Source organism: Eurosta solidaginis, chromosome 1 (genome assembly GCF_040869045.1).
Source record: "Eurosta solidaginis isolate ZX-2024a chromosome 1, ASM4086904v1, whole genome shotgun sequence".
NCBI lineage: Eukaryota > Metazoa > Arthropoda > Insecta > Diptera > Tephritidae > Eurosta > Eurosta solidaginis.
In genome coordinates, this window is record NC_090319.1 from 37434991 (window position 1) to 37458025 (window position 23035).

The 23035-nt window shown below is 39.8% G+C and overlaps 1 protein-coding gene across 1 annotated transcript; it reads right to left on the reverse strand.

Moving 5' to 3' along the window:
* Window positions 1–415: 415 nt before the first annotated feature.
* LOC137251882 (sex-regulated protein janus-A-like) lies at window positions 416–7359 on the reverse strand. Its single transcript, XM_067786813.1, has 3 exons — window positions 7084–7359; window positions 1289–1413; window positions 416–730 (listed from the first exon to the last, which is right to left on the reverse strand). The coding sequence occupies exons 1-3, from the start codon at window positions 7223–7225 to the stop codon at window positions 638–640; spliced, it is 360 nt and encodes a 119-aa protein (XP_067642914.1). The 5' UTR covers window positions 7226–7359; the 3' UTR covers window positions 416–637.
* Between the last annotated feature and the right edge of the window lie 15676 nt (window positions 7360–23035).

Below are 23035 nucleotides of genomic sequence, written 5' to 3' on the forward strand. Positions count from 1 at the left end.
CAAAGTCAAGTGTTGTTGGACTATATTTAAAGTCAAATTGAAACTAAGCTTGAAATGTCAGGATGAGGAATAGGCTAGGTTTTCACGTTTGGCACCCAAAGAATTTTCAGGGTATCGACGCCTTACATGCAAATCAGCAGCTTCTACTAATGCTTCTGTCAGTCCAGTGATTCAAAATCCAATTAACTTGTTGTGTTCTTGTGCGTTTACAACTTAACTCAAAGGCTGTAAGTGATTCCGATCGTGAAGTGAAATTATTTAGAAATTTATTGATGAGTATCACAATCCTTAAAACAAATTCTGGAAACTCCTTTTAAAAATGATTTGTGTTATAAGTGGCACTAATCCAAGTCGCTACGAACAACTATACTTCTCTGCTTAAGCCAACCTACGTTGATAAAAAGTCAATTACAAATTTATGGAACATGTTAATGGTATTATTAGATTAAAAGCTTTAAACAGCATCAAAAAATTCAAGTAAACATAATTAAACTTGGTTGAATAACTGGTGCATCTTTGTTATATTGCTGCAACGTATAAATTTTGCATTCTCAATGACGTTAACTAATACCGCCCAGTTTTTTTTTTTTTTTTTGCTTTGTCATACTTTGCCTCCGTTGGTTTATTTTAGCACCTTTTAATAGCCTTCATCAGATATTTGAATTTCATAATCTGTAAATTTTTTTTGTAAAATTTTTTTCGTCTCTGCATGATCCGCTTTGCCAAAGCCCTGAAATTTATACAATTGTTGTAGCTGTGCTTATAGATTATACAATAATTATAACAATCAAAAAGTGCATATTTATATTTTATTAATAGCGCTTTCTTTTCTGGCAAAAGTCTTACGCTTTTTGCACGCCGCGCAAGGGTGTAAATATATTTTGTTCTGTTCTAAAAAACAGGTAACTCATTTACGGGGTATTTCGTTCTTTTGTGAAAATTGTTGCCTGCTCGCAACGCAAATGCGTTACACTTTTACCATGCATAAAATGGCGGTGTGGCGGTGCAACTCTGCTAAACTAGCTGATCGTGACAATTTATTTTCGTAACTTCACATATTTGCAGGCGAAGAAAATTGAAATGAAGGAAATAATTGCTATTGAATTTTTATTATCATTGACAGCGTGTTTATGAAAATCAGCTAATACACGGGGTAGCCATTTTATATTCTTTGCATGCACCAGAAATATTGAAAATTTTCTGGGGTGGGAGTAACTCTATTAAGGCTTTACCATTTACTTAGGCAACAATTTATTTTAGAAAAGAACACGCTATAAGACTATCTTACCTGCGAGTAACCGTACACTTTTATCAGTTTCAAATCTGGATTGTGTTCAATACGTCCACCGCCTAAGCATTCTGTTTCTAATCCAAGACCTTTGCAAGATTCGCTGGATCGATCATAAATGTCAGCTGAAATTAGGTAGGAAAGGATTACACAACTTTTATCTACGTTAAACTAAGAGCAGGTAGTAGTTTCCATCAAATAAAACCAGTACAACTATCAGCTCTTCCAAACACTTCCTAGCCCAATGAAGCAATATCTCGTTGGAAATTAGGATGTTCCAATTGAAATACAATTTTCAACATACTTTAATTTGCATTAACGTTTTTCCATTTGAATACAAATTCGAGTATACTTGTTAAAGGGTACAACTTTAGCTCTAGGAAAACTGCAATTTGTGAGAAAATATGTCAAAGAACTGTAGACATGATAACATATCTCAATAATACCTTCGCGAAGATACCAATAAATGCTTAAAACAAAACCAAGCCTATTTTGAGGAAGCAAAAAAATACCCTCCTATCTACAGTAGAAGATTCTTAGGAAGCAGATTTTGAAGCCTGCAAAAAACGTTGAGGGCTAAGAGGGTAATTCTTTACTTAAACTCACAACTGCTAAAACTCGTCCAAAAAAAGCGAAACTTAGAAATTTTATTTCTTTTCGGAGATATTTGCAAACAAAATTGAAAATTTTCATGTGATTGTTGTAATTTTGATGATTTGTACCCACAAGAAAAACTGTGCGTAAAAGTGTTTTGCGCGAATATAGTTTTGGTCTCCAAAACAGTGTTGGACCCACCCAGGGTAATTTTTTATAAGCGCCGTCAGAGGCCGCCAATGCAGAAAGGTGTTCTGTGCAAAAATACTCTCGGTTTCGGAGCGCTCCGGGGCCATTTTTCGGTTTTTTTAAATATCTTTTGACAGGAATAAAATTTTGAATTTCCGCTCACGAGTTCGTTTCCTGGGATTTAAACGCGTCTTTCGACACCTCTCCCCATATTTTTGGTCGAGTTTTAGCAGTTGTGAGCTACGGTGAAGAATTACCGCCTTCACTCCTTAAAGAGGATAGGCTATAATCTCATAGTGATAAAAAGCCCATAAAGTTGCTTCTCGACGCACCTTTGTTGTTGTGCACCAAAACGCAAGTTAGCGTAGTCTGAATAACAAGGTCTGTCTGGAAGCTCTGTGAAGTTGGCACCTACTTGGTGGAAAAATTAAAAAAACCATATCTCATTCGTTTGTCCACCGTTTGTCCATGTTTGTCCAGGAAAATTTTTCGTTTGTCCACCTTTTGTTAAAAAGTTATTTCAAAAAAAAAAAAAATCGCGTGTGAAGTTGGCACCTCCATTTGCGAGTATTTAAAAAAACTAAATGCCATTCGTTTGTCCATCGTTTGTCCACGTTTGTCCAGGAAAAATTTTCGTTTGTCCACCTTTTGTTAAAAAGTTATTTCAAAAAAAAAAAATCCCGTGTGAAGTTGGCACCTCCATTTACGAGTAATTAAAAAAACCAAATGCCATTCGTTTGTCCATCGTTTGTCCACGTTTGCCCAGGAAAAATTTTCGTTTGTCCACCTTTTGTTAAAAAGTTATAACAAAAACATTTTTTTTCGAAAAAACCCAAAAAATTTTTCGTTTCGCTTTATTATGCTAAATCGTATGTCCGTCGTTTGCCCATCGTTTGTCCATGTTTGTCCAGGAAACATTTTCGTTTGTCCACCTTTTGTTAAAAAGTTATTTCAAAAAAACAAAAATCGTGTGTGAAGTTGGCACCTCCATCTACGAGTAATTAAAAAAAACAAATGCCATTCGTTTGTCCATCGTTGTCCACGTTTGTCCAGGAAATATTTTCGTTTGTCCACCTTTTGTTAAAAAGTTATTTCAAAAAAACAAGAATCGTGTGTGAAATTGGCACCTTCATTTACGAGAAATTTAAAAAACCAAATGCCATACGTTTGTCCATCGTTTGTCCACGTTTGTCCAGGAAAAATTTTCGTTTGTCCACCTTTTGTTAAAAAGTTATAACAAAAACATTTTTTTTTTGAAAAAACCCAAAAAATTTTTCGTTTCGCTTTATTATGCTAAATCGTATGTCCGTCGTTTGCCCATCGTTTGTCCATGTTTGTCCAGGAAACATTTTCGTTTGTCCACCTTTTGTTAAAAAGTTATTTCAAAAAAACAAAAATCGTGTGTGAAGTTGGCACCTCCATCTACGAGTAATTAAAAAAAACAAATGCCATTCGTTTGTCCATCGTTGTCCACGTTTGTCCAAAAATTTTTCGTTTGTCCACCTTTTGTTAAAAAGTTATAACAAAAATATGCCTATAACAAAAATATTCTTTACAGCGTAGGTAAATGCAAAACTCTAATTCTACGAATCTTCAAATGACTTGCGCGCAGGATTTCTGATCTATTGAGAGCTCACCAGATACAATCCGTCACGACGTACGCTATTTTCCACATCACAACGTAACATTTCAGCCATAAGTCATTTTGGCAAAGAATATTTCCATTGATCTCTAGTGAAAGTTGTATTGTGGTGCTACCTCCATTAAACAAAATTTTACAGTTCAACGAAAATACAATTTTTTTAAACTACACGGAAAGTTTTAAATTGTACATAAAATTTACGGTGTTAGCATGAGCCAATAACGTTTGCACGATCACGTATCGAAAAGCAATTTCACTCATACGATAAATATAAATCTGCCAAAAAAAATCGTAAAAATTATAATAAGTTATAGATCTTATGAGTACAGGTAGCCACCATTTCACATATTTTCCTAATCCGATTAACCAATTCAGTGCTATTGCGATTTAAAAAAATTATTTGAGTCATGGATCATACAACACGATACTGGCCTAGCTTTACATTGTATATCTTGTTTCTTTTTTTTTTTTTTTTTGATCTTAGCACTTTTCTTCAAATTTATAGGGATCTTTACCATAAAACACGAAGGCTTGGTTGCATTTAGGAAATGTTTCGTTTTGATGTGGACCTCAAAATGTATGTTATATGGAATAATGTTTTATATTTCCAAACTTCATTTACATTGGTTTTACCACGTATTGACACATATTGTTATAGAAAAAAATCGCCATAAATTTAGCTGAAGTATTTATTAGTGAAAATTGTTAATAAATCAATTAAAACTCTGGAGAGTGGATGTGTATTTGTATATTATTTTCATAACGAAAGTACGAAAAAAATTAAATTTGTTTGCGTTTTCTCAAAAAATAAAATAAATTTTGAGTTACATACATCACATGGACAATAATTAACAACAAATTAGTTCTAAATAATTTTTTTTATTTTTGATGACATACTTTTAATGAGTATGAGTTAGAGGTTTACGCTGATCACTTTTTTGGCGGCGGCGTAGGATCCACAGGGTATACCGGCGGCGAAGCTTGCGATTTTGAGGTGAAAGATGTTAATGGTTATATGCTCAGACCAAACTGTTTTTTCCCGGCCTTATACTTTAAGAGTCGTTTTGTGTCTCAATTTCCACCACGCACGTGCTGTCAGTGGAAAATGGCGTACGTCGTGACGGATTGTATCTGGTGAGCTCTCAATAGATTAGAAATCCTGCGCGCAAGTCATTTGAAGATTCGTGGAATTAGAGTTTTGCATTTACCTACGCTGCAAAGAATATTTTTGTTATAGGCATATTTTTGTTATAACTTTTTAACAAAAGGTGGACAAACGAAAATTTTTCCTGGACAAACGTGGACAAACGATGGACAAACGAATGGCATTTCGTTTTTTTAATTACTCGTAAATGGAGGTGCCAACTTCACACACGATTCTTGTTTTTTTGAATTAACTTTTTAACAAAAGGTGGACAAACGAAAATTTCTCCTGGACAAACATGGACAAACGATGGGCAAACGACGGACATACGATTTAGCACAATAAAGCGAAACAAAAATTTGTTTGGGTTTTTTCGAAAAAAAAAATGTTTTTGTTATAACTTTTTAACAAAAGGTGGACAAACGAAAAATTTTCCTGGACAAACATGGACAAACGATGGGCAAACGACAGACATACGATTTAGCACAATAAAGCGAAACAAAAATTTGTTTGGGTTTTTTCGAAAAAAAAAAATGTTTTTGTTATAACTTTTTAACAAAAGGTGGACAAACGAAAATTTTTCCTGGACAAACGTGGACAAACGATGGACAAACGAATGGCATTTGGTTTTTTTAATTACTCGTAAATCGAGGTGCCAACTTCACACGGGATTCTTGTTTTTTTGAATTAACTTTTTAACAAAAGGTGGACAAACGAAAATTTCTCCTGGACAAACATGGACAAACGATGGGCAAACGACGGACATACGATTTAGCACAATAAAGCGAAACAAAAATTTTTTTGGGTTTTTTCGAAAAAAAATGTTTTTGATATAACTTTTTAACAAAAGGTGGACAAACGAAAAGTTTTCCTGGACAAACGTGGACAAACGATGGAAAAACGAATGGCATTTGGTTTTTTTAATTACTCGTAAATGGAGGTGCCAACTTCACACACGATTCTTGTTTTTTTGAATTAACTCTTTAACAAAAGGTGGACAAACGAAAATTTCTCCTGGACAAACATGGACAAACGATGGGCAAACGACGGACATACGATTTAGCACAATAAAGCGAAACAAAAATTTTTTTGGGTTTTTTCGAAAAAAAAAATGTTTTTGTTATAACTTTTTAACAAAAGGTGGACAAACGAAAAATTTTCCTGGACAAACATGGACAAACGATGGGCAAACGACGGACATACGATTTAGCACAATAAAGCGAAACAAAAATTTTTTTGGGTTTTTTCGAAAAAAAAAATGTTTTTGTTATAACTTTTTAACAAAAGGTGGACAAACGAAAATTTTTCCTGGACAAACGTGGACAAACGATGGACAAACGAATGGCATTTGGTTTTTTTAATTACTCGTAAATGGAGGTGCCAACTTCACACACGATTCTTGTTTTTTTGAATTAACTTTTTAACAAAAGGTGGAAAAACGAAAATGTCTCCTGGACAAACATGGACAAACGATGGGCAAACGACGGACATACGATTTAGCACAATAAAGCGAAACAAAAATTGTTTTGGGTTTTTTCGAAAAAAAATGTTTTTGTTATAACTTTTTAACAAAAGGTGGACAAACGAAAATTTTTCCTGGACAAACATGGACAAACGATGGGCAAACGACGGACATACGATATAGCACAATAAAACTTTTTAACAAAAGGTGGACAAACGAAAATTTTTCCTGGACAAACGATGGACAAACGAATGGCATTTAGTTTTTTTAAATACTCGCAAATGGAGGTGCCAACTTCACACACGATTTTTTTTTTTTTTGAAATAACTTTTTGACAAAAGGTGGACAAACGAAAATTTTTCCTGGACAAACGTGGACAAACGGTGGACAAACGAATGAGATATGGTTTTTTTAATTATTCGACCAAGTAGGTGCCAACTTCACAGAGCTCTGTCTGGACACTGCTTCACGATAGTCGCAGATAGATAACTATCACCATGATGTCTATATGAAGCCACGAATTCAGTGACCAGCTGTGGACGCTGCTCCCCAAACAATGTCTTGTTCGGTTTTGGCAGCAATTCAAAGGGATTGAGTTGTATTAAGTGAGGTTCCTTATTTTGAGCTTCGGACAAACGCTTGAGGCCATGTAGGCATTTTATATGAAGTCTATACTGAGCAGTCAGTTCAAACCAACTTTAATGTGGTACGCTGCTCCTGTATCTCATGCTGGAACAATAATTATAATTAATTCTATAACTTACAATGCCATTGACAATCAGCATAGCCTCGCACAATTTTCTTTTGATTCGATTCATCCTGTCCATAAACTTTTATTAGCACATATTTGAAGATCCCTTCTTCAATATCTACATTAGGCACAGCCTCCAATTTAGCATCCACCATTTTGCATAACCTGCGAAATGCTTTTAAAGTGAACTAACAGCGTTATGCACAAAATAAAAGATATTTAACCGGCAAAAATGCACAAAATTTTTACTTAATCCAGTAGCAAATCTCAACATTCCAATTAGGTGTGTTTATATGTTATCGATGTAAAAGTAATCGAACTTGTTATATCAACTTTTCTCACAAATCAATACAGAAGATTGCGCATTCACAAGTTCAAAATTGCTTTGTTCTGCGCAACTACGTCACACTTGACTGCTTGAGCGAATGAAAGAAAGAGAGAAAAACAAGAGCTAAAGGAAAATGACATAAAAATTGCCCATAAAAAACAGCTGATATTTTTTTTACATGCGCAATCTTGGTTGTATGATTTGTGAACTTTACTCAGGGATGCACCTTAACGTTAAGCTTACCGTTTATCAAAAAATTTCCACAATGTCCGTTGAAACACCTCAAAATATTATCGATAAAGAAATTATCAAGATAAATTGTATCTCGTTTTTAACCGAAACGAAAAGCTTTCGTTAACTTTAAAAACGTTAACAAAAACGTGATACTTTATGTTTAAATTGTGCTGGCAATGCTATAGCCATGGTGAAGCCGTAAGGTGGTAACAGCGAGCGGATATACACACACAAACTCCATGTAATTTGTTTGTGTAATTCGTTGGTGGTAATGTCAAAAATACTCTGAGGAATGTTCGTACTGTCAAAATTCATGAGAAAAGTTGTAATCAGCTTGGCTAATGCTTTCACCTTTAATAACTCCGCCATCAATCAGCTTTGCCAGCATAGTTTGAAATTAATAATAAACATAAACGATTTGATTTCGTTTCGATATGGCAGAAAACGAAACAAAATCGTTTCGTTAATTTGATGTTCTTAACGTTAATAAAAGAAACCAAATGACTTTGTTGTTGAATTTTGATTTTCTATGTAAGTTCTAAGTGACGTTTGCAGCTATTAGGTGGGGCGAAGCACTGCTATAACAATAACAACAACTTTTGCATTTTGAGATGCCATTTGTTTGTTTCCCTTTCATTTTGACATGTTGTCATACAAATTGACATTTATTGATTATGGTGCCAGATTGTATGCGCTAAGTGGAGTATAATCGTGGTAAGTTGCCAAGTTTACGCCAAGTCAAGTCAAGTCTATGCTAATTATCAGTAATGGCCCCTTTATTTTGTGCTTCCAAATAGAGATTGATTGAGGTGGAACTTTTTCTATGAAGAAAAATCCACGTCTCTAAAATTTGATCATAATTACCGATTATAGAAGATAAAAATTTTGTTATGGTCCACTTGGGAGATTCAACCTTAGACCGTACCAGTTGGCTAGTGTTAGGGAAAAGATAGGATTCACCCTCACTCATGTCTGCCTGGGTGGTTAAAACAAAATTTTGTTAGTTTCGTGCGGGTGGCATCGCCAAAATTTGACGAATTTTCAATAACACTTGGCGCAATGGTGTAGGTGGCTTATCTCATCAGCGGATTTGATTCGTTTCGTTGTACTGACTTAGGCGGCAATTACCCACCAACGTGTGCCGTACGTACGGACGTTTGTCGTACGAAACACGTTTGACCGAACCCTCAAGCCCGAACGAATCAATGTGTGCGTTTGTGTACACGTACATAACATATTTGTGTGTGTTTTGTTTACAGATAAGCACTGTTGCCATTGCCCATTTTGCATGCATGCTTATGGAAACATCAACTTTTTCCAATTTAATTTTTGATGTTGTAAAAGGCTGGAATTAATATTAAATAAATATAAATAGATTATATATTTATAATCTGCACTTCTACATAATTATTTCGAATTATTTTCACAATTTTTCAAACTTTAATTAGGTGTTTTTGCATAAAACTTCAAACGGTCAAAAATTAGCGCACAAAAGTTTACTAGGCAACTCTGTCTAGTGAGAGAGCGATCAGCTGACACGTTCTTACGGAAAAAATCAAAATTGTTTTGATTTCTACGTTCCGGGCTACGTACGTACGGGCGGTGTACGTCGGTGAGTTTTCGTTTACATTGCACACTCATAAGATAGGTCGTGTCAGCTGACACGTTTTTGGTACGTACGTTCGTGAGTAACTGCCGCATTAAGCTGGAGTCATTGGTGCCGTATGTCGTATCGCTGTATCCGTATCCCTAACGTAATCAGCTGTTTATCGTTACGACGGTAAACCAAAAGCTGGAGACATTGGTGCTTTATCGGTAACCGTATCGGTAACCTTTTAACAGCTGATTCGACCAACCTTATGAGAATCAATGCAATCGATTATTGGTGCCGCTAAGGTCGTAACCGTATCGTAGCCAACCAATTGGGTTTTGGTTTACCGTCGTAACGATAAACAGCTGATTACGTTAGGGATACGGATATAGCGATACGACATACGGCACCAATGACTCCGGCTAAAACCCAATTGGTTGGCTACGATACGGTTACGACCTTAGCGGCACCAATAATCGATTGCATTGATTCTCATAAGGTTGGTCGAATCAGCTGTTAAAATGTTACCGATACGGTTACCGATAAAGCACCAATGTCTCCAGCTTTAGAGATTGTGAAAACGAGATGGAAAGCGCAAAATGTAAACAACACATTGGGAATTATTTAACGCGTGGTGATCAATTGTTAGCTAATTAAGCGCACAAATTTCCCACAACACACAAAAGTTGAGAAATTTTACGCTTTCTGTACATTCCTTTCGCCTAACATCAACGCGAAGATATTGACAGCCTGGAAAAAAAAGTATGTGTTGCGGTAGAGATGGGCCAACCATATGGTCGAACCATAAAATAATGGCAGTCACAGTTAGATAAAAACAGAGCCTTTCCATGGCGCAGCCGCAATAATAAGTGGAATTTTTTTTCTCTCTTTATCGGCTCGGTAGGCCATTTTGAATGATTATAAAGTTAATGGCAAGCGTCGGTGATGGTTGAAAAAAAAGAAAACTTTTCAAAGAAGAAGTGAAGTATCAAAAACGAAATTCGTGCCAATTTTGGTCATCGTCAAGTGACTGGAAGGAAACTAAATTTCTCGTAGAAAGGTTATTTCAATCGTTGTAATCAGGCGTCACCAAATGCTACGTGGCTGGCGAAAGTAAACCGATTCAATAGTAGAGGACCTGCTGTACATTATACACCCACGACTGAACCATTTGAACGCGACGAGTTCTGGTGAAGTGGAACCTGTGCAAAATATACCACTGCCGTTAATTGATACATCTGAGGAGGAGCTATTATTAAGGATTTTCATGAGCTTCGACGATTGAAGCATTGTGGTCGCGAGTGGTTGCGAGCAACACGCTGACACTATAAAGCGGTATTCCTAGACCGCATACTTCACCACCAAAGAAATAATTGCTAATAATCCAAAATAAATTGTGCAAATCATTTGGTGTATGCTATATAACTAAGGTGTAATTTTATTTTGGAAATTTAACAGTGATCGCTAGTTATATGATTGCTTTTTAAATGAATGTTTCGAGATGTGTATTCAACACAAAATTCTGGGTGTTTAGCATATTAACTGCATGGGATAACTCCATTCATAGTGTAACCAAAATGGCTCCGAGGAACTGATTACATAAAGATATAACTAATCACAAAACAAAGAGATACTGTCGAAGGCGTGGGGCGGATATTAAACATAATTGAGGAAAATTAATGGTGAAGCTGAGAAGCGCCAAACACTAAATCGTAACGTGGCCAAGACACCTTATATTCGACGCTGAGTTTGCCACCACCACCAATAACGTCAACGCGCCAAGGCCGCGCGCCATAACCACCAACCGTACCAACCAAGCGCGCCAATACCGCACGCCACGGCTATCAACAACGCGCGCCAAGGCCGCGCGCCATAACCACCAACCGTACCAACCAAGCGCGCCAATACCGCACGCCACCGCTATCAACACCGCGCGCCATAACCACCAACCGTACCAACCAAGCGCGCCAATACCGCACGCCACCGCTATCAACACCGCGCGCCATAACCACCAACAGTACCGAACCAGTGCGCCAATACCGCGCGCCACAACCACCAACAGCGTTAACACCGCGCGCCAAGGCCGCGCGCCATAACCACCAACAGCGACGACTTCATCAGCAAAAACAACATCACCAGTAACCACGCCGGCAGAAGCCCACGGTACGGACTCTTGCCGGCTATGTAAGTACCAGCCACCGGGTGAGTCGCCGCCAAGTACTTAGTAGCATATATATATCTTCCAAATTAAAATAAGCCGAAAAAGGAAGTCAGGAATAGACCACTACGATATATGAGTGGACTTAAGCATTTAAATAAATTTGTTCTTTTTTGTGTGAATTTTAATACTTGAGGCGAGATTTCCGTAAAATTTGTTTCCCAAGCATTAGATTTTCGGTAATGGCTTCGACATGGTTTGAGGATTTTCCTTTTCTGGAATTTAATGAAGTTTTTTTTTGAACACTGTCGAACTTCCAACGAAAATAAATGAGGGGAGATAATCGGAAGCTTTGGTATTAGTTTTCAATGATATTTTCGTACCCACGGCTGTAAACAATTCAACTTTCTTTCTATTCAATTTAATGAATTTATGACAAATTTTTGAAATAACACCATTTAAAATATATATACATAAATGTATGTATATGCAAAATCGTAGAAAGGGAAGTACATCAAATTATATGAACTGCATTTAATCTTTTTGCATAAGAATTTATTCTTCATACACTACGTATGTATATGACGCCTAGGGCGTGTTCATTTGCATATACTTAAATTATAAGGAAGCGCACTTTTGAAAGGCGAACACTATTGCCGTTGACGGCCAATAAGTATTGAATTTTTCCGCTATCTAGTTATGAAAATATAAGCGTAAATATTTACGGTATACCGAATTTGAAAATCTCGGATTATTAAATTTTAAACCAAAGTAAATATAATTAAAGAATGGATGTCAAACGCTAAGCATATAATTATATTAGTACGTAAATATACATGAACTTTAAACGTAACTTAGTAATAAAAGGAGTAGCTTAGTGCTGTAAAAGGCGTAAGGAACGTTGATGAGCTTAAAGTCTATAGCACTTCCGTTATACGCATATAGACCGATATGCATACATACATGAAATTACGCACCTATAAAACTGCCTTTGTTCACATGCATTCATCCATAAAAACCGTATTATACCATTCAAAGACAGGATATTTCCTCGTAATTCTTCAACTAAAAATATTGCTTTAGCTGTTATGTTACAACATTCAAAACTGATTATGGAAGATTAATTTGTACATTTTTTTTTTGTTATCGATAGCTTTTAGTTTTTTTTTTTTGGGAATATATATTATTACCTAACGTTTTAAGTGGATCCAAGTTAGGTTTAAATTTAATTAAAAGAAAGGAATACAAATAACTAAGAGAAAAAAAAAACTGGATTATGATGAAAGATCATAAAAGTTAACTTGAAAACATTATTAGAAAGAAATATGCGATAAAATAATGATAAAAATAAAATAATAAATAAAAATAAAACCAAAAATAAAACAAAAAAAAAAGGAGAGATTTTTCAAAGAAAAGGTTTAAAAATATTAATAAAAATAGAAATACTTCACCTTAAAATTGAAATCAGAAATTTTCTAGCTTCAGCCCAGTTAGGTACAGCTCACACATACAATTTCAAAAAGGATGCACATATTTTTCGCTTTTAATCCATATTACATATAGCTATTATTTGATAGGGTAAGATATTTGGTTTCATTTATATCGGCATATATACAAATTTTATTATCTATTTTTGGCTGAGGGGAAAAATGTAAATGCAAGCGTTGGAGGAGAAGCAAAGAAGAAGAGAAAAACAAAATTTTTAACTTGTACCGATTGTCGTTTTGAATGACTAATTCGCAAGGTCATGAATAGTTTGTTTTGAGACTTCGAAAATTTTTTTTTAGACAACTTTGGTTTATAAAAGCTGAACCCGTAACAGGAAAAAATTTTATAATTAAAAATTATAAATTAGCACACGTTTGTTCTCTTTTTGTTTTATAATTAAACTTTCATTTATAACTAGATACACTTCATATGACTACGTCAAAACTTACACTAAATAATAAAAAAAAAAAAAAAAATTTCTTTTTATAAAGTTAGTTAGTCTTAGTATATATATATTGCCTAAGTCTTCATTGAAATGAATTATAAATAAATAAGTATTTAAAATGGGAATGCTGGCGTCGCCATTTATTTAGAAGGCACTTAGGGAAACAGGTAAGGGGCCACCGGAATTTTAGGTGCGACGGTGGCCATGGTTTTTGAGGGTGGGATAATGCACCGGGCGTCGCAACACCACCCGCAGCGCCTCTATGTATATTCGGCCTTTTTGTTTTCCTTTAATTTTTCAGCGTTTTTTTTTATTTTGATTTTCAGCGATTAGTAACCGGTCATGTCCGGTTCGGTATTTTTTTTGCGGTTATTTCTTTTTGAATTGCAAATTTTTGAATGTCTAACGGTCTGTCCGTGGCATCCGGTTCGACCGGATGTCGTTTTAGTTTGAATTTATGAGCGTTTTGAGTCGGTCTCTGCGCTTCTGTCGGTTTTTTTTAATTTGACAGCTGAGTTTTTTGATAGGCATGATAGGAACTTTTTTCTGTTTATGGCGCAGGAACAGTAAGGTTGGCAAGGACCCGCCCCATCCGACAATGACTAGCCACTGTGCACCAACACATCATGCCGACCGCCTTCCTTACTGCTTCCACTGTAAATGCGATATCCATAACAGATGGCGCCCAACGTGGCGCCTGAGGCGCTGGTCGCGAGGGTCAGTCGGGTCAACCTGTGACGTTGACCACCCCAGCAGTCCGAGTGAGCAGCCACAGGAGCTGCCACCTACGTTGCGGTGGGATTGGTTGGACAGATCAGGTGGTCCGGGCTGGTCATCGAGGGCAGTGGCTGACGGAGCCACGGACTACACGTCAAGTTATCCGGACTTTTGTATTCACCCGGTGAGGCAGTGCTGAACGCACTTAGTTTTTGTAATTGGGGATTTTAGTTTGCCGGAATGTTGTCCGTAGTCGGCTTTGGAAATATTTTGTCCGCTAAATTGGGATTTTTTTTCTTTTAATGTTTAAATTGTTATAGTTTTCTTATGCCGAATTTGTGTCATTGGTGTGAGTGCGTGTGTGTATGTGCTGAAAGGACGCCAGCTCATCCCACGTCCCAGGTGGTAAGGTTGAATACCACGTGGACTGTGGCGGGGTGGGCTGGGATTCAGAGTGACACCCCTTCCTGTCCCGCCAGACTGGGGAGCGGCTACGAAACCGCTCCACCCATTGCGGCGGAGGCAGGAGGGGTGTCCAGCGAGAGGGGACGGGAGGCCTCAACACCCCCAACCAGTCCCAGGGGAGAGCCCCTGGAGACTGCCCCTGCGTTGCGGCTGGGCGTGTTGAGACCAACCCGTGTGTGCCTGGTACCGACCCTAGTGGCCCCAACCAGTATCGGAGGGGGCCTTAGGACCCCCTCGCATTGTGGTTGGGAGCACTAGGGACAAGTATGAATGGATTTGTGTTGTTTTTTTTTGTTTTTGCCTGTAGCCCGAGTGCCTTCGGGAAGGGGATGCCAGCATTCCCATTTATCATGCAAAATATATACATATATAACTAATCATTTTTTCTTGCCGCTTGATTTTTGTTGTACGGCTATCTATTGGGTAATTTTTATTTGCGAGTTTTTTTTGTATTTCCTCGCGCACCTGTAGATATATATATAAACATTTTTTTTCTATCAATCATCGTTAGGTATACTAGGTGAAGGGGGTGGACTTTAACTTTTTTTTTCTCCCTCCAATCCCTAACGGCCTTACGTGGCAAAAGTTTTTTTTAATCTACGATTTGACCTTTTTTTACATATGTCGCGCGACCAGTCTTTTGGGCAACCGGGTTGGAATACTCCGTTCGGGAGTGCGGGGAATTTCCGGGGAAACCAGAACCGAGGCAGTAATAATAGGGGGGCTTTCCCCAAGGCTAGGCGTCCCTTGGTGATGCACACCCCAGTAGGGGGACAATACGGAGATCCCGCGGTAATGAACATGGGCTCGGACCTGAATGACCCTCGCGATAAAATGGACAGACCTGTAAGCGCCAGTAACCTTAATGTGCCCTATTAAACACGCATGACATCTCGGGGCTATTAACCAATGTGTCGACCTATGCACCGGATGGAGCTGGTGCCTTACCACTACACCAAGGAGTTGGGAACTCTGGAGAAGCTGCCGGGGATCGGACGAATACCCTAGGAATGCAGGACGAAGCTTCTCGTGGAGGCTCGTGGGTGGACGTGCTACACCAGCTGTTCCAGGCTTCGCAGGAGGAAATGCGGAGGGAGATGGGGTCAATCAGAACCAATATGGACCAGCTCAACGCCGCTCTCGAATCCGCGCAGCAATCAATTCATCAAAACCGGAACGCAAATAGGATTGACCGTAACCCACTTCCAACAGTAGTACCACCAATGTACCCGACTCCGAACAGCATAGTAGTGAAACCGCAGGAGTGGAAAATCTCGTTCGACGGCACTGGGAGCGTAGCCGATTTCCTTTTTAAACTGAACACCTTGTGTGAGCGCACACAATGCACGGACGAACAAATCATGGCTAGTTTCCACCTGTTTCTTTCCGGGCGGGCCGAAGAATGGTACTGCCTGTTCACAAAACAAAACCCTAATGCGACATATGCCTTTTTATGCTACTCATTGAAAAGAGAGTTTGGCACTTTGAAAACTGACCACGAGATCATGATGGAGATCTCCATGCGGAAGCAGAAAGCAAGTGAGTGTTATGACGTGTTCCACACGGACATAATCTAATTGAACGCACGCTTAAGAGAACCCATGTCGGAGCTTCTACTGATTGACATAATAAAAAGGAACGTCAACAGTAGCCTTAAGCTGATGCTTTTCAACGCCGATGTAAGGACCCTTCATGATCTACGCGATGTAGCACGCAGAGGTGAACAAGTGCTGAAAGAAAGCAAGCTGCTGGGAGCCACTTACCCAGGACGGCATGTAAACGAAGCACGCGTGCCAACCCCAGACATGAGGATGGAAGGCGAGGACGGCGAAATGGATCCGCAGATAGAGGCGCTGGAATATCGACGCAACAGGAGACCAGACTATTCGGGAATCCAATGCTGGAATTGCCAGGCACAGGGCCACTCATACATATACTGCGAGGAACCCATTATGAACCCCTTTTGCTTCAAGTGTGGCCATAGAGGAGTATTAACTCCAAAATGCCCTAGGGACCATCGCAGGCAGGGAAACCAGTACCCGAGCGAGAAGGCGGGGGAACCTCGTTCGGCTTCATAGCTCCCATACCAGCCAGTGCTCGAGGCGTCGTCCTGTGCACTGAACCAGAGGGTGAATATCTGCATGGAGGTGATACGCTTCCGAGGCGCAGTAGTACCCTGGCAGAAGAGCCCTCAAACGTGATAATAACTTACCCTGACAGTACGGACAATTCGAATAGTTCCGAATCCGAGAGTCAAACGTCCTCATCCGCGATGGGCGAGCGTATCAAGATTCTGCGACGCCAGCATAGGGATGTCGCGTGTCAAACGCAATTTCCACCAAACCTAGAAGAAAGGGAACATAGGTATGAACAAATAAGACATACCATTTTCGAACAATACCCGGTATCGGACAATATTTTGAAGTGTAGGAAAAGATACCACAGGAGAGTACAGGAGCGTAGACTGCTGCAAGCCACCACGTTAACGCTTACCGATGATGAAAGGCCTCTAGTAAAGGCTAAAATTAGAGATAGCTTTCTTGTAGGGCTGTTGGACTCGGGAGCCAACGTCTCCATCTTAGGGAAAAATGGATTAGAATTCCTAGAGGATAACGGCTTCGAATATCAGCCCTTACACGCGTTCGTATATACCGCGGGCGGCAACAAGCAAAAAATTTTAGGCTCAGTATCCCTACCAGTCACTTTCAAAAATATCACAAAGGTTATTCGTTTTTACCTTGTTCCCTCATTGCTCCAAGAAGCGTACTTCGGGGTAGATTTTTGGAGAGCATTTGCGTTAGCTCCCGAAATATTCCCAAGCGTAGAGTGCATAGAGATTAGACTTGAAAAGGAAGAGGAACTTAACCTCCATGAGTTGTCACCAGAACGAAAATTAGAATTGCAAAAGGTCATCGAGACGTTTCCTTCGTACGAGAAGTTAGGCCTAGGGCAAACTAAATTAGTGGAGCATCACATCGACACCGGTGATGCCGTTCCCATAAAAAGCAAACATTTCCCTCTTTCGCCACCGAGGCAAGCCGAAGCTTTTAGCGAACTAGACAGGTTACTCGAATTAGGAGTTATAGAAGAATCGAACTCCCCGTGGTGTAGTCCTGTAGTACTGGTCCGGAAACCAGGTAAAGTTAGGCTGTGCATAGATTCCAGGAAGGTCAACGCGGTGACTAAGAAAGACTCGTACCCCCTGCCTCATATCAACGGCTTATTGAGCAGACTGTAAGATACGCATTTTATTAGTGGCATTGATCTGAAGGACGCGTTCTTCCAGATCAAATTGACAGAGTCCTCTAAGGAAAAAACAGCATTCGCAGTTCCGGGAAGGCCTCTGTACCACTTCAAAGTACTGCCATTTGGTCTGTGCAATGGACCGCAGACTATGAGTAGGCTGATGGACAAGGCAATCCCTTCGCGCCTGCGAGAGAACGTCTTTGTCTACCTGGACGACCTAATGGTATGCAGCACTAATTTTGAAGACCACCTGAAATTGCTAGCGGAAGTGGCCCAATGTTTGAGAGACGCAGGGCTGACAATAAACGTGGAAAAAAGTAAATTTTGTCAGAAGGAAATACGCTACTTAGGGTACTTGATAGGCAGCTGGTGTCTGAAAGTGGATCCGGGAAAAATAGAAGCAATGCAAAACTTCCCGACCCCTAAATCCCCTCGGCAAGTGCGTAGGTTTGTGGGCATGGCGAATTGGTACAGGGCGTTTATTACCAATTTTGTTGACTTGGCAAGTCCCTTGACCGACTGTCTCCGTAAGTCAACAGGCCCGTTCAAGCTTACCTCTGAAGCTATAGAGGCCTTCGAAAAGCTAAAAGTAGCTTTGAGTTCCGCCCCTGTTTTGGCCCAACCAGACTTTTCAAGAGAATTCGTGATACAATGCGACGCTTCGAAAATAGGTATTGGCGGAGTGTTGTTCCAGGTCGATGACAAGGGCGCTGAGCATCCGATCGCGTTTGTGTCGAAAAAACTGAATAATACTCAACGCAATTACACGGCAACCGAGCTGGAATGTCTCGCCGCCATAATCAGCGTGAAGCGTTTCCGACCCTATGTGGAGGGATTACCGTTTCGTATTATCACGGACCACTCCAGTCTCAAGTGGTTAATGACACAAAAGGACTTGAGCGGGAGGTTGGCGAGGTGGTCGCTCTTACTACAAAGATACGACTTCAAAATGGAACATCGTAAGGGCACCCTGAATGTAGTATCAGATGCGCTGTCGCGGTTTGATGCCGATGAGTTGTCTTTCACTACCACACCCGGGGAAATAGACTTAGTCTCTCCCGAACTTAGCAGCAACGAATATTTAGACTTAATTCGGACCGTCACCGAAAATGAGGAATCGCTTCCGGATTTGCGAGTGGTGGACGGAGTAATTTTCAAACGAGTTAAATTTCGTAAGGGAGTGGAAGGGGAAGAAGACTCGCTGTGGCGATTATGGTTGCCGAAAGGGCTGACTGAGGAAGCAGTGAGATTAGCACACACGCTAACCGGAGTTACCATGGCGGGTGGCAGAAAACCTTAGAACGTGTTAGCCAGAAGTACTTCTGGCCGCAGCAGGCTAAGGACGTCAGGGACTACGTCCAGCGTTGTGATACCTGCAAATCAGTAAAACCTACTAATCAGAAGTCGAGACCGCCTATAGAAAATACCTTTGCATCCGAGAGGCCATTTCAGCGATTATATTGCGATTTCCTAGGACCGTATCCGAGATCTAAGCGGCGAAATCAATTTCTTTTTATAGTACTAGACCATCTTTCAAAATACGTTTGGCTAAAGCCCATGCAGAGAGCCACCACTGTTAACGTCATAAATTACTTCGCTTCAGAAATTTTTCCAGCTGTAGAGGTCCCTGAATTTATTCATAGTGACAATGGCAAGCAGTTTATCTCGAAGGAAATGAACCAATTTTTAGTAAATTATGCGGTGACGCACGTGAGGACGGGGTTATATTCTCCTCAACCGAACGCATCCGAGCGCGCTAATAGAGAGATTGTTTCGAAGATTAGGATTTTCCTGAAAGATAAACCTGACCATACCGATTGGGATAAGCATATACCCGAGATTTTATCAGTTTTGAGAAGTGATTTTCATACGGCAATTCAGTGTTCTCCATACTTTGCATTATATGGTCAAAATATGGTCCAACATGCCTCAACGTACAACATTTTAGGGAAGCTCAGCAGCCTTCGGGAAGACCAGGTTACGGTAGTAAGCCGAGCTGACAAGTTGACTAATATTCGTGAGCAGATCCGTAGAAATTTAGATCAGGCCAAGGATAGGGGAGTAACCACCTATAACAAGCGCTCTAGAAAAGTAAACTATAAGGAAGATCAGGAAATTTTCCGGAAAAACTTTGCCTTAAGTAACTTCAAACAGGGCATTAACGCCAAATTCCTGCCAAAATACCTGAAGTGTCGCGTGCTCCGAAAAATAGGCAATGCACTGTATGATCTCGAAGACCTAATCGGGAAATTGATAGGTCGTTTTCATGCTTCGGATATTCGTCCACAATGAAAAACAAGAACACTTTTTCTTGCCAAATTACCAAATGATTTTTTTTTAACTACCTACCAATCGGACTTTTTTGTCTGGGCGTTTTGGCGGTCGGGGACATCTCGCCCAGTATTCTCCCCGAGCACTGACCTCATAAGATGTTCACACGCGTACTCACCGAGGACCGTGAACACCCTGGTAGCCCACGCTTAGGTCGGGCTAGCCTTTCGGAGTTTTGACGAGTTCTCCATAACAAATGTCTACTTGCCGCAAAGCCTTAAACTAGGAAACAGAATTAATTCCCGATTTGACTAAACTTTTTTTTGATGGACCTTGTTGCCCGGCTAGCTTCGCGGTAGAACTTTGAGACTCTTATCTTAGGGGTGAGTCGTGCCCCACGTTGCTTGGCATCGGAGGGTCCTGGAAGTGGCTTCCCACAGGTGAACCGGTTTCCTGTTCGCTTCATCGTCAGGTCTTCAAAGCAAAGCAGGTTTGTTATGGTCCACTTGGGAGATTCAACCTTAGACCGTACAAGTTGGCTAGTGTTAGGGAAAAGATAGGATTCACCCTCACTCGTGTCTGCCTGGGTGGTTAAAACAAAATTTTGTTAGTTTCGTGCGGGTGGCATCGCCAAAAATTCCCATGACATTGACGAATTTTCAATAACACTTGGCGCAATGGTGTAGGTGGCTTATCTCCTCAGCTGATTTGATTCGTTTCGTTGTACTGACTTAGAGATTGTGAAAACGAGATGGAAAGCGCAAAATGTAAACAACACATTGGCAATTATTTAACGCGTGGTGATCAATTGTTAGCTAATTAAGCGCACAAATTTCCCACAACACACAAAAGTTGAGAAATTTTACGCTTTCTGTACATTCCTTTCGCCTAACATCAACGCGAAGATTTTGACAGCCTGAAAAAAAAAGTATGTGTTGCGGTAGAGATGGGCCAACCATATGGTCGAACCATAAAATAATGGCAGTCACAGTTAGATAAAAACGGAGCCTTTCCATGGTGCAGCCGCAATAAGAAGTGGAATTTTTTTTCTCTCTTTATCGGCTCGGTAGGCCATTTTGAATGATTATAAAGTTAATGGCAAGCGTCGGTGATGGTTGAAAAAAAAGAAAACTTTTCAAAGAAGAAGTGAAGTATCAAAAACGAAATTCGTGCCAATTTTGGTCATCGTCAAGTGATTGGAAGGAAACTAAATTTCTCGTAGAAAGGTTATTTCAATCGTTGTAATCAGGCGTCACCAAATGCTACGTGGCTGGCGAAAGTAAACCGATTCAATAGTAGAGGACCTGCTGTACATTATACACCCACAACTGAACCATTTGAACGCGACGAGTTCTGGTGAAGTGGAACCTGTGCAAAATATACCACTGCCTTTAATTGATACACCTGAGGAGGAGCTATTATTAAGGATTTTCATGAGCTTCAACGATTGAAGCATTGTGGTCGCGAGTGGTTGCGAGCAACACGCTGACACTATAAAGCGGTATTCCTAGACCGCATACTTCACCACCAAAGAAATATTTGCTAATAATCCAAAATAAATTGTGCAAATCATTTGGTGTATGCTATATAACTAAGGTGTAATTTTATTTTGGTGCTCGCTAGTTATATGATTGCTTTTTAAATGAATGTTTCGAGATGTGTATTCAACACAAAATTCTGGGTGTTTAGCATATTAATTGCATGGGAAAACTCCTTTCATAGTGTAACCAAAATGGCTCCGAGGAACTGATTACATAAAGATATAACTTATCACAAAACAAAGAGATACTGTCGAAGGCGTGGGGGGGATATTAAACATAATTGAGGAAAATTAATGGTGAAGCTGAGAAGCGCCAAACACTAAATCGTAACGTGGCCAAGACACCTTATATTCGACGCTGAGTTTGCCACCACCACCAATAACGTCAACGCGCCAAGGCCGCGCGCCATAACCACCAACCGTACCAACCAAGCGCGCCAATACCGCACGCCACCGCTATCAACACCGCGCGCCGAGGCCGCGCGCCATAACCACCAACCGTACCAACCAAGCTCGCCAATACCGCACGCCACCGCTATCAACATCGCGCGCAAAGGCCGCGCGCCATAACCACCAACCGTACCAACCAAGCGCGCCAATACCGCACGCCACCGCTATCAACACCGCGCGCCATAACCACCAACAGTACCGACCCAGTGCGCCAATACCGCGCGCCACAACCACCAACAGCGTTAACACCGCGCGCCATAACCACCAACAGCGACGACTTCATCAGCAAAAACAACATCACCAGTAACCACGCCGGCAGAAGCCCACGGTACGGACTCTTGCCGGCTATGTAAGTACCAGCCACCGGGTGAGTCGCCGCCAAGTAGTTAGTAGCATATATATATCTTGCAAATTAAAATAAGCCGAAAAAGGAAGTCAGGAATAGACCACTATGATATATGGGTGGACTTAAGCATTTAAATAAATTTGTTCTTTTTTGTGTGAATTTTAATACTTAAGGCGAGATTTCCGTAAAATTTTTTTTCCCAAGCATTAGATTTTCGGTAATGGCTTCGACATGGTTTGAGGATTTTCCTTTTCTGGAAATTAATGAATTTTTTTTTTGAACACTGTCGAACTTCCAACGAAAATAAATGAGGGGAGATAATCGGAAGCTTTGGTATTAGTTTTCAATGCTATTTTCGTACCCACGGCTGTAAACAATTCAACTTTCTTTCTATTCAATTTAATGAATTTATGACAAATTTTTAAAATAACACCATTTAAAATATACATCCATTTAAAATATACATAAATGTATGTATATGCAAAATCGTAGAAAGGGAAGTACATCAAATTATATAAACTGCATTTAATCTTTTTGCATAAGAATTTATTCTTCATACACTACGTATGTACATGACGCCTAGGGCGTGTTCATTTGCATATACTTAAATTATAAGGAAGCGCACTTTTGAAAGGCGAACACTATTGCCGTTGACGGCCAATAAGTATTGAATTTTTCCGCTATCT

What these genes read in the sequence shown, in the direction of transcription:
- LOC137251882 (XM_067786813.1), bottom strand. Translation starts at nt 7,225, where the DNA reads ATGGTGGATGCTAAATTGGAGGCTGTGCCTAATGTAGATATTGAAGAA. An exon ending in TGCTGATTGTCAATGGCATT is followed by an intron (nt 1,414 to 7,083) that starts GTAAGTTATAGA and finishes ACCTAATTTCAG; the next exon opens with CTGACATTTATGATCGATCC. An exon ending in AAGTGTACGGTTACTCGCAG is followed by an intron (nt 731 to 1,288) that starts GTAAGATAGTCT and finishes TATAAATTTCAG; the next exon opens with GGCTTTGGCAAAGCGGATCA.